The 16,100-nt window shown below is 48.2% G+C and overlaps 1 protein-coding gene across 2 annotated transcripts in view; it reads right to left on the bottom strand.

Annotated features, from left to right (window-relative positions):
• SMYD2 (SET and MYND domain containing 2) overlaps positions 1–16,100 on the bottom strand; it is a 47,786-nt gene that overhangs the window by 13,252 nt on the left and 18,434 nt on the right. Inside the window, exons 2-6 of one of the 2 annotated variants that reach the window (XM_059145771.1) lie at positions 15,726–15,789; positions 15,124–15,336; positions 6,959–7,069; positions 4,434–4,494; positions 3,572–3,696 (exon numbers count right to left, since the gene is read on the bottom strand). In XM_059145771.1, the coding sequence (XP_059001754.1) occupies positions 3,572–3,696; positions 4,434–4,494; positions 6,959–7,069; positions 15,124–15,336; positions 15,726–15,789 (574 nt within the window). The remainder of the gene's footprint in view (positions 1–3,571; positions 3,697–4,433; positions 4,495–6,958; positions 7,070–15,123; positions 15,337–15,725; positions 15,790–16,100) is intronic. The other variant, XM_059145772.1, reaches the window with a different exon arrangement.

Raw genomic sequence — 16,100 nt, 5'->3', positions numbered from 1 at the left:
CTTTTGCAATTCAACATATTTACAACCAGTAGTTAGAACTTTCGACATAAAGAGATTACTGCAGACTGGAACAACAGACAGCCTTGGAAGTCCGGAGTTGTTGGGCATTTCTACATAGACTTCATGTCGTATTTTTTGTGCCATCTTCCAGTACCCCAACCTGCTCTGTCATCAGGACATTAACCAACCATCAGGAGCCAATGAGCTACAACCAACATTGGGTAAGATATTTGGGTATATTTCAACAAAATATACTGGAGCATGAGCTCTGTGCCCTGCACCATGGCGGGTCCTTCGTGATCTACAGACAACCTCGGAACAGCACTACCATGTCTCAGCAGTGTCTGCAAAAGGAGAGAATGAATGAGAATCTAGCGACAATTTTCAAAACCGATCGAGGGACAGACAGCTCCTCACTAACTCTGAGGGGTAGGAGACTCACTCCTTTGCCTCTTAATCTCGTCCTCTGCTGGTCCAACCCGGGACCAGTCTGTGATTCCAGATTCCTTCGGGCTTCAGTGTTCTACAAGCCCTGGTCGCTCGATTCCCTCCACCGTCCTCCTCTCCCTGAGGAAGAGCGAGTGTGTTTCTTCAGGAGCAGAGGCTCCTGTAAGCACAGTGTCCTCACGGTTCCTTCCTGGGAGGCGGGGATGGGGGACAAGCCAAACCGCATAGCAGTTTCTCTGCCAGTTTTCCCTCCCTTCTGAAATATCCCCAGAGAGGAACAGTGAACTTGCATGTTGTTAAGAAGGATGCATGAGCCGCCGTCCTTTTTTTCAAGTCAACTCGGGCGTTAAGTGCCTTGCTAAATCTATTCTCATAATTAGCATTTAGACCAGAAGTAGGCTGCACACCAAAAATACACTTCCCAACCCTGCATATGTTCCCAGTGATTAGAATGCACCTCGACGCTGTCGGAGGAGTGCAGTCACCTTCTGCTGCCAGCTGCTGCTGGGCCACAAGGTAACCCACGACGCCCTCCCACAAAGCAGAGGGAGGAGAAGGCTTGGAGGCTGGAGAAGAGGACACGCAGCGTGGGGCCAGAGGGTGGCCCGGGGCTCGAACAGCACCTTTCAGCTTTGCTTTGGAGTTTTCTCTGGGGATACTACAAGTGCCTATTCAAATTCATATGTGAAAAGATACATGTGTATGTCTATACACACACATACACATGTAAGTGCATACACACACAATGGAGAATGGATATTATGATCTGATAAATATGAAGTCTATAAAGGAAATAATTATTTCAGTTATTGTGTGTGTGTGTGTGTGTGTGTGTGTGTGTGCGTGTGTGTATCTTTATCTCCTGGATTTTGAGTAAGTCCAAATGTCAAAGATTCTGAGTCATTTTCACCACAAATATACTTCTGCTTGTGAGACCAAGTGCCTTGATTTCTGGTTACGAAGATAGGGTCCCAGAGCTCCGACACCAAAACTGAGAAGTCCTACCAGCATCCATTGCTGTGCTGGAGGAAAAGCGATCTTTTTTCACAGTTAGAAGGGAAAACACACTATATTTATTTCATCTCTCCTGGGTTCTCATATAACCATGCCCTCTCCAGTCCAGAAAAGAGTCAGGTAACTCTCTCTCTCTCTCTCTTTTTTTTTTTAATGGCAGATAGTCAATTCCTCAACTGCCCACTGTCACTCAAATCCACTGTCTTAGGACCCTTAGGAAAAATATAAATCCAGGGTAAAGTGAAAATTAGGAAAATCTACTGTAACACTCATAACTGGAATCCTTTTTCCTTTACCAAGAATGGCATTTTTTTCCCCTGAGGGCGACAGTCACAAAACAGAAATATTATCTATAACATTTTATCCATCAAGGAATTCATCCAACCGGTAGCAGTCATGCTCACGGCAGTTCAAGTGGTTCAGAAAAGAGATAAAGACTCACTTCATTCATTAAACGTGGAATTTCTGAAGTGGAAGAATTATGGATGCTTTTTAATCTTTTTCTTCTTTTTAGTGTTCTTTTTTCTTTTAAGATTTTACGTATTTATTTGCGGGAGAGGGAGAGAGAGAGCGGGTGTGCACATGTGCGGGGGAAGGGGCAGGAGGCAGGGACAAGCAGACTCCTCGCTGAGCAGGGAGCCTGAGGTGGGGTCCCAGGACCCTGGGATCATGACCTGAGCAGAAGGTAGAGGCTTAACCCACTGAGCCCCCTTTGAGTGTTTTCTTAAGTTACATACACTCATTGCAGAAAATTCAGAAAATCACCCAACTAAAAAAAGCAAAAACAGTCTACAACTCAGGAGATAATCACCTGTGACCTTGCACCAAATCTTTTTTTTTTAACATATGTGTGTGTGTTCTCGTATTATACACATTTTTATCCTGCTTTTATACTACAGCTCTATCCACGTTTTGCACATCTTTACACATCCGCTAAAACAAGATATACAGGCTATAACCTTTAGTCACAAGGCTATGCCAGGCACTGCCGGCCAAAGCCATCTGTTGTTTCCCTTCTTTCCTCCCAGTTTTAAAGAGAACCCGCCATAGACAATCTGCGTGTGAATTACTGTCCACATTCTCTGATGATTCTTTGGGACAGATTCCTGGAAATGGAATTACTGAGTCAAAAGGTATACAGGCGACGCTGATTCTGTTCTAAGATCAAGATGCGTAAGCATCCACCCACGGTCTTTTGTGGAGCTAGAGACGGAAGTTTCTGGCAGGGGAACAGAGCTGTGTGCACCCATGCAACAGCCTTGCCGTATTGCTCTCTCCGGGAAGGTCACCTTCAACTACACGTTCGGCTTGTAGGGGAGATGCTGGCTACCTAAGGGAGAGCAATCTGATCCAGGAGGTCATGACGGAAGTGCCACCCTCGCCATAAGAGGAACGTCTATGCGGTCAGACTGCGCGCAGCCGCAGTGATCGCTGCACTTCCTCCATCTGTTCCAACCGTGCCTCCATCTTCACCTTTCCACACACTGGTTTCCAGCGCCTCAGTCGCTTCTAAGTTGCTCTTGTCTAGAAGTCTCTCTGGTTTTTTAATTAAATCTGATTTTCGTAAACCTAGACTTCTCTAAAGATGTCTTAAAAACTGTCAGCAGAGACTTGCTGTACCTAGACCCACTCGGGCTCCTGTCTTGGTGACTATCCTTCCCTAGGGGCAGCAGAGAAGGCCTCCCTCCTGGGGGCATCTGGATGTGCCTGTGCTTTAGTGACACAGTGTTTGTAGGAGTAAAAGACACTAGGGTCAGAACAGAAGAAAAGCAAAATTTACTGTGGGAACCTCAAATGGCCTTTCCTTTCAAGGAGCTTCTAGTATGCCACAATATTGGGGTGCTGGTACCCCTCTGGTTTCCCAAACTCTTTCTGTGCCAAAGGGCGAGGTCAGGTAACTTTCCTATGTACCACACATCAAGGAGGGCCAGCTCAAGGTCTGCTCAAGGTCACCCAGAAGGGCTATGGAAAACAGGGTCCAACAGGGCAACAGCCTTGTCATCATAGAAGCCATCAGTCTATTTCCGATCATCTTTACCAAGTGTGTGCTGGGGACAGGGACTTGGACAGGGAAAGGCTAGAGATGGTCACCGGAGGCTGGTGTTCTTACCTGTGCAAAGAGGACCACCAGGCTGTCCGTGTCGGGGAACTCCAGGTGCTTGGAGTAAAAGTGATGAAGTGCGGCAACGTCACTCTGAATCAAGTCCCTCTTCTCATTGTCTAATTTCTCCAGATCTGGGGAGTAGCAAACCATTATTCACCGGGTAGTAAACTCTGACTTTCTAGCTACATCCTTGTCCTACTGTAAATGGCATGGGGAAAAAAACAAAAACAAAACAAAACAAAACAAAAAAACAAGAAAACCCCGTGGAGCCCCCAGAAAATATTCTTCCCCATTACTTGGTGTAACTGATAAATTCTAGGCAAAGAAAAGCATTCCATTTCTTTTCTTCTCTTCCTCTGACAACTGGAAGTCACTCGGAACAGGAAATCTTAACTGACCGTGAGGAATGAGGTCAGGGACGAGAGGCCAGCCCTGACAAGCAGGCGCGGTCCAGTCTAGCCCCTCCCCTCACCACTAGCCCCAGAATCTGTGTCATGGTCAAGACACAAGACAGCCCTGATTTAATGCCTTTCAGTAAGGACATCAGCTGTTTACAGGACTGCAATTCAGCAAAGATACAAAAATATTCAGCATCCCAGGAGAGCCGGCAGGAGATAGCTCGAGATGCAGCAACTCATCTGCGAGTTCCTACTTCCCCTTCATTATTTCCTAGTCATCATGTCAACTCGGGGCGGGGGGGGGGAAGAGTTACAGTCATTTTTTCAAAACAGGCACACGAGTCAAAATAAAAACTAGTTGTTAAAATCCCCAGCACCACAAGCTTCCCGTGCCTTTCTCCAGCCCTGCGTTCCTTGTCCACAGACACGTGTCCTTCCAACGACTCCTCGGCCAGTCACAGAAAACTTACGTGACTCAAACTCCTTCACAGCTAACAACTTCTCGGAAGGTGTTCGCTCTGGATGAATCTTCTAGTGATCGGGAAGAAACCACACGGATGGAGATGTTAACCACCAGGGCAAAAAGTGGTGCTTTCACTATTATTACATCGACATCAGGGAAGAGCAACGATTCTCAATGAAGCAAAGAAAACCCTTCCAGGAGTCCTGCCATTGGGCGCTGCGAGTATCTGCCCAGTGCCCAAATCGCAAGGACTTTCTCGGAAAACTTTCTTAAGCATCTACCACATTCCTGACACCCAGTAGCGCGCTATGCGCACAGTAGACTCAAAGATGCCCGCTATGGGAAAGGAGACTGGCGAGACATCAACTTTTTTAGGGCCCCGACTTAAAAGGACTCTGAGTCTACAGGGGAACCATCCTATTTATTATTTCTCCTTCTAAAAAGGAACAAAAATCAAACCCCCCATCCATTTTACACTTTCTTTAAGCATAGGCTAAAATGATCTCAAATTCTGTGTTTCAAAAAGAACACTTTTGGTGGTATCTGTGAGCCCAGATTCACTTTAAACGTGTTGCTGGCTTTGTTCTAGACACCCCAAGAGGAGCTAACAATAGTAAACCTGCTAGGCTTTGAGAACATGAATAAACTTGGTGTTGACAAGAGTTCAAAAGCAGAGCTCAAGAGCTGGCCTGAGGCCGTGTCTTTGTAATCTGGCTATTCAATTTGGGGATACAGGTGGTCTAGCAGGGCGCTCTCTCCTCCCTGGTTAACATGTTAAGCTTACCCTTGGTAGTTGGGTAGCCTGTCTCCCCTAACCCTTTGCAAGCTACTAGAATACAAATGGTCTGGTTTCTCTAATCATCAAGTCCTACTGAGATGAAAAGATGGCCAGGTAACTTTTCATTTAACAGACTATCAGTAGCAATAAGTAATTATAATACAAGTTGAATGGAACCGGCATAAACTCATCAGAGCCTTCAGACCACCCTCCCGGTGCCAAAACATTGCCACTGTTCTTTTTGGAGCAGAAATCTTCCATTCACAGGATACATTTCTGTAAGATTAGTTAAGTCCTCTTGCCTGGGAAAGCTTTCCATTCAGGGAAAGTACATGGGCTTCTTTAGATTCTTAACCACAGTACTATAAATGCCACCAAAGAGCGTGAGGCGGGGGCAGGGAAGGACCACCCCGTCCTCCCCAAATGCTCGCAGATCTTATGGGACACCACGCCCAGTCGCACTGCCTCCGCCCACCCTGTCCCCCTGACCGAGAACTGGGCTCATGCTTCAGGATCCTTGTCAGTTAAGGACTCATAAATTAACACCCTCGTAGGAAAACAGTTTGGATGTTTTTGGTCTCAACCTACAGGCAGCCTGTGACTCCTCTGCTCACCCCAGAGCAGACGATGTGGCACTCAAGCAAGCACCTGACCCATGCCACACATAATGGAACAATGACCTCAGAGTTCGGAAATGTTCTACCTCTGTTTATGTGGCCCAGGATCCTAACTTGGGCCGGGGACAGATATGTGCCAGTCATTGCAATCCCCTTTGGCTTAGACAAAGAAATAGAAAGTTTTAAAGGGAGCTGGGGTATAGAGGAGTAAAGGGCAGGTATCAAGAAGTGGATGAAATTTCAGCTTCAAGACAAGTACAGGGGTCCTGCCCCCAACTCAGCAGCAGTAAGCCCTTCCCTGACACGGGCAGGGCCTCCACAGATCTATGCCTTCTAAGTGCCGCGCAACCTATTAGGCTGTGTCACAAGGATACGTCCCGTGGTGTTTCTCCCCCATCTTTTAGTTTGCTCCTGTGAGATCTGGCACCTCACGAGCCCCGTCAGTAAGGTCCGACTGAAAAAGGCGGAGGACTCCAGTCCTGGCATCATCTTTGGAGGACACTGTCCAGGACTGTCATCAGTTCCCCCTGGGGCATTTCTTTCTTTACTTCTTCTTTCTTTTACGCCCTTCCTCTCTCACTGTGCCTCGATTTCCCATCTTTTCCTCTCCTTCCCCTTTCCTTCTCCTTTGCATCTGTCACGCTGACTGTTCCAGCCCGTCCCCTGCCTGCCCAGATGAGAGCAAGTGGGAGGCAGAGACAGCAGGGAACAGGGCGCTGCTGGGAGGAGGGACAGGGAGCACTCCAGGTGTCAGAAAGAAAGGGGAAAACCGCAAAGCTGCTCAGGCCAGGCCGGTTCCCTAGGATGCTCTAGTTATTGTCACTCAGCTCTTCACACTGGAAAAGGCTGTATTTTCCTGATTCATTAAAAAAACAAAACAAAACAAAAGTTCAGGATTTAACAGCTGTGGCTGCGTTCCCGACCTGGGTAAGTGACATCCTCGTTGCACGGGGCCAGCAGCAAACAGTGTCTGCTGCAGTGTTCTTCCCACGCCCGCCCGTGGGGACGTGAGGGGAAATGAGCCCGAGAATGTTTAACCAGAGATGGTCGCCACAGGCCACTCCTCTTTCTGACCTTTAAGGAAAAAAAAAAAAAGAAAGAAAGAAAGTACACTTGAACATCATCCCATTTCCTCACCTGTTTGGCCAGAATCCTTGCGGTTAGCCTTACGGTCTCTGAGGGATTCCAGTTTTCCCCAAAAACAACCATGGGAGAACATTCCAGCTTGTGCATGGGCCAATCTTCTTTCTGGGAAAGTTAGAAAAAAGAAAATGATGAAACACTCACACACAGGAATAAAGTTCAAGAAGAGAGGATGCAGTAAGTCCTTCTAGTGAAGGTCAAGTGAAATATGTTTCCTTTTGGAAAACACAATGAAGCTCACAAAAGTGAGAGACAAAAACATCCTTTAAGATAGAGACGGTTGTATGGCCTTGACTCAGGCCTGGCCAAGGTCGTTGGGATGAGAAAATCTACTTTGTGTTTTTTCATCAACATCTCATCTTCCTGCAGCCCCTCGTTTGCCCGAGCGGCGCACGCCGCCTTCCATTATCTGTGATTTGGGGTATTTGCCATTGATCTGGCCCCGCGCCCTCAAACAGTCCTGTTCTGCTTCTGTTCTCACGTCGGGGCAAAGCCCTGACAGCTGCACTCAGCCACTCGTCTCCTTTCATAGGTGACAAAAACGGAACACAAATGAAGGCTCTGGCAAGAGCCGTTGGAGAGCCTGGCAGAGGCAACCACTGGCCACATTTAGGAACAAAGACTCTCTGAAGAGTCCCCTGACAAAGGAACACCGTAGTCCTTTCGGGCCTGCCTTGATGCTCTCGTGCCCCAGGTTGGGACACAAAAGCTAGGTGCTCCCTGTGGGCAGGGGAGGGACGCTGTGCACAGGGACTGGTGAGGCTGAGGGAGAAGGACATCGTGGTGCCGTGGTGGCCCTGGAGAGGAGTGAGGGCTGGGGAGGAGCTGGCGATGCCATCACTGGTGACAGGGGCAGGGGGATGACAGAGAATGGACGGGACATCATGGAGGGATGCGCTGATTGACAAGAAGCAGCTGATTGCTTCTTGTGAGATTGACTTGTGAGGTGGGAAATCTCCCAGCACTTGCGACCGGTGTCTGCAGACACACCGCCTCTCGACGGAAGCGGGCATATCCTGGCTTCCCCTCAGCCTTTCCCCCCCTCAGAAAACAGCGAGTCTGTTCTTTCAGATGCTCAGGCTGGAGCCCGGGGTCATCCTCGTCGCCTGTCCCGTGCTCCCCGGTCACCTCCAGCACACTGGGCTGCCTTCAGAAGAGATCTAGAACCTGATCACCCCTCATTGCCCCACCCTCCTGCCCGCTGCAGCCCCCACCCCTCCCCCACCCCAGCACCGCCCATGCCTCCCACCCACATGCCCACTGCTGCGCCTGCCCCGGCGAACTAGGATCAGGAGAGCAGCAGGGTAGTCAATCCTGCTACACAGAACTCAGGTCTTGCCAGTTCTCGGCTCTGAACCTTCTAAGGGCGTCTCGTCTCAGAGCAAAAGGCAGAGTCTTAAAGATGACTGATAAGGCACTCATGCTGGGGACCCCCCCACTCCTCTGACCCCATAGCCTCCTACCGGGCTCTCACCTCCGCCCCCCGCTGCTCCCTACAGGACCCTGCGCACTCCTGCCCTAAGACCTCTTGCACTTGCTGCATTCCTGGCTGGTGCCCTCTTCCCCTGGATGTCCAGGTCGCTCCCTGCCTACCTCTTCTCATCTCTGGCTCAGGATTCCTGCCACGAATACCCACTAGCGCGCGCCCACCCCTGCACGTTCCCTTGCTCTATACATCTCTGGTGCTTCTCACCACCTGATATGCTACGTATTTATTAATTTGTGGTCAGTATCTGTCTCCCCCTATTAAAATAAAGGAACTCAGTCTGGTGTGGGTTTTTCCCCACATTTAAAACCCAGAAGCTAGAACAGGGCCTCACATTTACGAGGTCCCCGATAAAGCTGCTGAAAGAATGAAGATGTCTCCTTGCCCCCTGCCCCCCACCCCCACCCCAAGAAGGAAGGACAAAATGTCACTTCATGATTTAATGCTCTACGTGGTGCAGGCCACTGGCTCAAGTTCAGTGCCGAGATGTTCCGCACAGTTAAATAACGCCGTGCCGAATATAACCGAGTGCACGGAGAGAAAGAAATGACAAGATATGCACGAGGGAGAAGGGATCTGTTTTTAGCCGAAGCCTGAAATGAGAGCACGGTGAGGAGGCAAAGACCGAGAAGGCTTCAGGCCTTGGGGCATCTGAGGGGAATGGGGGCGGCCAGCAGGAGATAGAGAGATAATGAGCAACCACGAGCGCGTGTCCACTGTGAAACCAGGAATTCTAAGAGAAGGCTTTGCAGGGCCTTGGAGATGCCCGTTTCCTGAACAGCAGGTCTTGTCCTCCGTGTTCAACAATAATGACTCCTGGGAGAAGGAAGTTTAACCCCACCCTTTCTTACCATGATTTATGTATTATTTAGTAATAGACTCAACTCATTAAGAGCACATAAAATCGAGGCTAACATAAGTAACACCCGACGCTGACAATTATAGATGGGAACGTCCTCAAAGGGAAGGGGGCCTCTGGGCGGAGAGCAGAGCGCTGTCGAGGAAGTGGACCCTGGGTCTGGGGCTCAGGAAACCTGCATTCTTAGCCCCGCACTCCTCAGCTCTGTGACAGCAGGCGGACCTCTTAATCCCTCCGCAGCTGTACCCTTGGCTGTCAATAATGTAATCTCTGCGTTACTTAGCAGTTCCAAATTCCAAGGCTATGATTTGACACCTTCCGAGAATGATAATCAGATCCGAAGCCTGAAGAGGACTGAGACATGTAGGACCTTCACGTGGGGACAACGAGGCATCGGTGCAAACACAGAGGATCCTCATCATGATCCAATCAGCTCATCCTGGAGAAGCACCTAGAACAGCGCCTGGCACATGGCACACTCTCAAAACACATGGGAACCTGTTCATTCACTGGTTCGTTCATTCGTTCTTTCGTGCATTCAACGATCTCTGCAACTGACCCTAGCGGCAGGGAGGGGAGATGAAGTCCTGAACTTGAAGGAGTTTGTGACCGTGACAGGAGACACGTGTGTGACACGGATCCACACACAGCCCGTGAAAGCAGACGGCACAATAAATTCAAAGTGTGGAATCACAAAAGTTTCATCAAGGGAAATTTCCCCAAGTAAGTTTTCACCTTCTGCTGGAAAGCGGTGAGAGATGTGGACTAAGGGAGGAATGACAGAGAGGTACCTCCATGGCACTGTTTTAATTCTTTAAAACAACAACAAGCTGGAAGGGAGGCTCACATCTGGCAGGAGCACCTGTTCGGTCCCGAGCATCATCTGACATGCCGTCCTCTGTCACAGGGATGGTTCCCACACCGCAGAGAACTTGACAATGGCAATTTGCCCAGGTTCTGACTAGAAAAACTGTAAATAATTAGACTGGACAAAAAACTGGCTATCCTGAGGGATCAGAATAGGCAGTATCAACGAACAGTTTCGTTTTGTTTTGTTGTGTTCCAGTATCAGTGGTTTCTTCGTACACAGAGTGGTTTTGTAACTGCTTATATAAGCTTTTTAAAACATTTTTGTGAGTCTTTCTAAAACTTTGAGTATCTTTCTTGTTCAAAAGTCAAGCTATTTCTTCTGCCCTGATTGCAAACTTTTTATACTTTTATGTGAATTTGGATCATATTTTTTCCTTTAAAGTAATATACAAATAGACAGGAAGGAGAAAGACAGATAGCAAAGAGCTAGTAGAGACTTTCTCTGGAAGGACAAAATCATGGATCCTTTCTGTTGTCTTTTCAGACTGTACTTTCCAGATTTTTCTAAAATGAACAAATATTATTTGTCCAATGAAGCTAAATAATTAAATCAATGTAAAAGGAAAATACAGAAATTTCCGTACCCTATTTAAACCTCGAGGTCATTTTCAGTCAATGTAGTAACTGCTCCGCATGACTCCTGTGTGTGCATGGACAAAAATGCTTCAAGACACATAAAGAGTTGGAAAATTGTCTCAGGATGCGCCAACATTTTCAACCTTGGAAGAAACAACGGACCATTATTTCGTCCAGTTTTCTGCTGAGTGAATGATAATGCTGTCTTCCTGGACAAGGAGACTGAGTTTTTAATGTGAAGTCCCCTTTCCTAACTTTCGCACCTGGTATTTCTCTTGGCTTTAATGGAGCTTTCGAAACAGACCTAGTCTACTTGGCCAAAGGCATGTGACTTCCTGAAATGCGGAACAGTAGAAAAATGTCATGGGATTTCTGCTGCCACTACCATTATCATCAAGGGGAGGAGTACAAAGGAGTCAGGTGCACACCGACCACCTCACACGAAGGTGACTGAGGCTGCTGGCCCCCATCACAAGGACACGGGCTTTGTTTTATGTTTCCCTTCAAGAGCCAGGGGATGGGGGGCGCCTGGGTGGCTCAGTGGGTTAGGCCGCTGCCTTCGGCTCAGGTCATGATCTCAGGGTCCTGGGATCGAGTCCCGCATCGGGCTCTCTGCTCAGCGGGGAGCCTGCTTCCCTCTCTCTCTCTCTGCCAGCTTCTCTACCTGCCTGTGATCTCTCTCTGTCAAATAAAATAAAAAAAAAAAAAAAAAAAAAAGAGCCAGGGGATGGGCTCATTCATTCATCCACACATCTTCCTACCGGTGATGTGGAACATTTAGAGAAAAGGGTGATCAAGTTCAAGACGCTTCCAAGGTTTGGGTTAAGGGACCAAAGTGAATTTAACCAGGACTGAATCTGCGACTCTGGCCCAATTCCCTAATTCACCCATAACAACAAGAGGGTCGGGTGAGTATTTCTTATGCATCTTCTACGTTTCAGTTACTTTCTCTTCAATGAGGAAATTCACAAATTTTCTCACGTCCTCAGTCACATGCTCCTCACATGTGCTTTTTTATCCCCATCAGGGCAAGCCCCTTTTTACTTTCAAAAACACTCTTGTAACCCCATCACCTGTTTACACATCACGAACAGTTTCTTTTCTATTTGTTAATGTTAAGAAATGACGCCCTAGAAAGTTCTACTCTACAATGGTTCCTCTATTAAATAACTTTGTAAAACCATTCTCTTGTACATGTCATGGTGCAATTTAATGAAGAAGTCTAAGTGAGGCAATAATATACTTAGCTTTCCAGGCATATTTATAAAAATAAATATAGTTCATTAAAACACACAGGTTACAAAATAAGCCTAACTAAAAAGGAACTTCTATTTCTTTTATGTTTCCTCCCATTATCCTTTCATGCATCATCAATTAAAATCTTTCCTCTGGCAGGATCACACTGAGTCAAGTGAATGAAGAGAAAAGTAAATGGGACAAGATATCACCAAATTGTATAAAATAAAGCGAAAATTCTAAAGCGCTGCGGTCAGGGAAGAGGGCCTGGGAAGAGTGCACGTAGTGGCCAGGGTCTCCTGAGATGCTACACTCCCTGTGAAGACGTCAACCTTGGGAAGTGTGCTGCCTTAGCACTCTTGGGGTAGATTTTTGGCAAAGATGACACGAGAAGGGGCTCTCCCCTTTCATGTCCACCGAAGGTCACTTCTCTTTGACATGTTCCTATAGTGCCCCCTCTCCCAGAGGGCCCTCAAGACCCTCAAAAGCACCATGTTGGAAAGCGGAGATAGCCTCCCACCTGCAGTCTGTACAGCCTAGTCCCCAGTCCTGCCCCTGTGACCCTGGGCAGGTCACCCAACCACTTGTGGCCACTGTTTTCTTATCTACTGACATGCTGGACCTGGTCACCTTCACTCTGACACCCCAACTCTGCTGTTTGGTGTCCACGTCTGCATTCCAGGTGGGCGGGTTCTACGTGGTGGTGAGGAGCAGCCAAGGGCCCTGGTCTCTCAGGTGGAGAATTGCTCAGTTATCTGCTTCCCATCTCCGCCCTTGCTTTATAGAGCACAACTCCCCCTTTGATCCCAACCAAGCACCCCCTTAGGAGGAAAACGGAATACATTTTTATCTGGAGCTAATGCCCCAGATTCCTCCCTGTATGAAGTTCCTGAACTGTCATTTCTTTCTAGGCACTTGCTTTTGTTAAACCCTTAGGACCATTCTAGGTCTTACAATCCACTGCCTTGCTCTGACTTAGTTCTTCAGCACAAAAGCATGACAAACCTTAGCGGCCATTAACCTCTTCCTTCAGCAAAAGGGGACAGACGAAACAAGAATAAAACTTCCAGATGAAAACCAGTCTGTCACCTCTGGCAACAAGTGGCATCAGAAACCAGGTATCACTTATCATGGGCGGGGGGGACTTTGACCACTAGATACTTCCCAGAAGCACAGCAAACTTGAACTGCAGAAGTACTCTCCAGGGCTGATGGGGAAACCCACCACTTTACCTTAACACTGGGTAAAGAGCAGGGAAGACTCTCCAACACGAGGCTGGTCACAGCAAGCTGTCTTGGCCTGAGACCTTGAACATGACTTAGCATCACAGAGCAGGACCCTCGGCTCCAGGCTTCCTGGCTACCCAAGCAAGCTCATTATGATCTAACCACCTGGACAGTCTGTCCACAGGAGAATGTACAGACAACCAAACTGCTTGCTGTCAAGTGAAATGCAGCACCCTGACGCACACAGGCCACTGTATTTGGTTCACGTGAACCCCCCCAGGGAGAGCGCCCCTCGCTGTGTGCTTACAGATGAGCTCTCCAAGTCTGCAGCTTTGGGACACTTGGTCCTGAAGGGAAGGGGAGCCCCATCGGCCACCTTGAAACCTGCCCACCCCGGACTGCAGTGGTTCATCAAAATAGTGCCATCTAGGGAGGCATAATGGGAAAAGAGTTAGCAACACGCTGAGAAGACCCCGAGGTAATGGGCGTCTCACGCAGTCCCCGATTCTTTGCATTAACGCACTGTTTACAGCTCATCAGAGAACGTAAGACTCATTTTGTAATAAGCATGACTCACACAATGTACACTGTTCATGTTCTCAGGGTTTTAGAATCCATCCATTCTCTTGGGGTAAAAGAAACCAAAACCAAAACCAAAACAAACCAAGTCTGTCAAATCTAAAGTATGCTATATACTTTATTCTTTGCACAGCTATGCAGCGGTCCAGCCTAAATTACCGTCATAGCATTTCTCACGTGTCCTCACACCTGTCCACGGCATCATGGTTTATAGAGAACTTTCACAGCTCTCATATCACTAGGTCGCTACCATTTGTCAGGACGGGCGCTACTGCGTGTGAAGGCACTGAGCGCAGAGGTGTCCTGCGGCTCCTCGGGTTCCTAGAGATAGGAGGTTGCAGAGTTAGGATCCTCTCCTTCTACTGTTCTGTGCTACACAGTCCGAACTCTATGCAATTTTCCTATCTTGCTTCCCTAACACACCAGAATGTAATGAGTTAATTTTTCTAGACGAATTTAACTTAAATCTAGAAAGAGCTAACTTTGCATTCCAGGAACCGGACCATGGAATTCCCAGGGCTCTCTGATCTCCCCAGCACCAAAGTGATCCCACCACAACTGGCAGGAGCAAAGTACGATCTCTCCTCCTCGAAAGAAGTCACACTCCCTGAAAACTCAATGATAAACCCATTTATATTCCTACTGCCACACAGGCTGACCACCTCTGGAAGCCTGCCAGGGGAGACACAGGGGAGTGGGCTGCCCAGGGCCCGCAGACCCAAGGCTGAGGACTCCAGGTCAACGGCTCAACCTGTGCTTCATTCCAGTAAGGTGCCATTGTGACTGGAGCTCTATGGTCAGACGGGACATCAGAGCTTAGCAACCTCTCCCACTGATAAATAATAATGCTCTTTGGGGATTTTCAGGAGCCGACTGCATAGGGAGCAGAGTAGGAAAACAGTGATATAATCAGAAGTCGATCGGGTTGGGGGGGCGAGTGTGGGAGGTAAATGACACCAAGTCTGGCAAGAACAGTGGCCCCCAAAAAAGAGGAAAGACTAAGGAGAAAATCCTCCCTGTCACTTAGAGCCACTATTTAATAGCATCAGCATTTCCGAGACTCTATGAAAAGGTTTCCATTAAAAAAAAAAAAAAATAGACTAAGGAGGGTACACAGATGTCCAAGACCATATTCTCCCTAAATTCAAATTGTTAGAACGTGGAATGAATTTTCTGCAGAGTACCTATGAACACTCAGTGGAATTAGAATCTAGCAGACAAGAATGGAAAACAGCGCTCTGTCCCTCAAAGAGCTACCAAGAGTTCCTCCAAATTCCTCCCTAAGCTTCCCATTGCCACGTTATTACAGGATTCCCTGGAGACTTACCCCTCGGACCAGATGGCCCATGGTCTCCATGCAACCCGCCTCCTGAGCCTGTCCCAACCCGGCTGCTTCCAAGGCACCAGCTCCAAGCACAGATTCAGCATGGCCACCCTCTGGCCGGGCAAGGCTCACTGAAGTCTGGCTGGACTCAGACTGGCTTTGAACAGGCCGAGGGAGACGTGTGGCCTGCTTATGGGGATTTATAAAAATACAGACCTATGACAGTAAAAATTAAAATATTTTAAAGGTACCATTTTAGCATTTTTTGTTTGTCACCTCCTCAGTGTTCCATCTGTTGCTGGCAGGTTTGGGGAGCAAACTGTCAACCTTGGTAATCCACCTGCCTGCACCCAACATACTCTCCTCAGGTCTTTCCCCTTCGCCTGCACCTGCCTGTGGCCCCAGAGCATCGCTGTCTATCACTGGCTGCCTTCAGTCCTGGGCCAGTGCTCAAGGGTATCCAGCCGCATCCAAGGCCCGAAGTAAGTTTTCCCGCTCTGGCTGCAAAGGGTGTTGGGAATGGCGTGACAAGGAAAGGGAAGGACATCAGGGTCCCGCTCTTCAGAGGAAACAAGGCCCTCCCTACCAGTTGGCCCAGAACCTACCTGACACTCCACATTGCAGTAAAATGCCTGCTTGCATCTTCCACATTTGGACAATCCTTCTTTCCTTAAAAACAGAAAGGGCACTGTAGTGGCGAGAGGCACAGAAACGTGAAGCTGCACATTTTATCATGCAATCATAAAAGCCATCTGGTCGGGAAGCAGAGCCAGGATTCACCTTACCTTACTCTCCCACTGATAAAGTGGCATTTTCCCAAAGGAGAATTGTGACCAGATTCAGTCCTTGGGTAGGAGTAAGTTAGTCAAACAGTACATGCACCAGCATTTCCCGGCCCTGGCGGTGGGAAGGGCACCTTCCCAACTGACAGGCAGGGTGTCTACGACTCATGAGCCTGGCCTGGACACCAGAGCTTCTGC

Source organism: Mustela lutreola, chromosome 14 (assembly GCF_030435805.1).
Source record: "Mustela lutreola isolate mMusLut2 chromosome 14, mMusLut2.pri, whole genome shotgun sequence".
In the NCBI taxonomy this organism is placed as follows: Eukaryota; Metazoa; Chordata; class Mammalia; order Carnivora; family Mustelidae; genus Mustela; species Mustela lutreola.
Note: the sequence above shows the minus strand (reverse complement) of the source record. Positions and strands in the feature narration are given on the sequence as shown.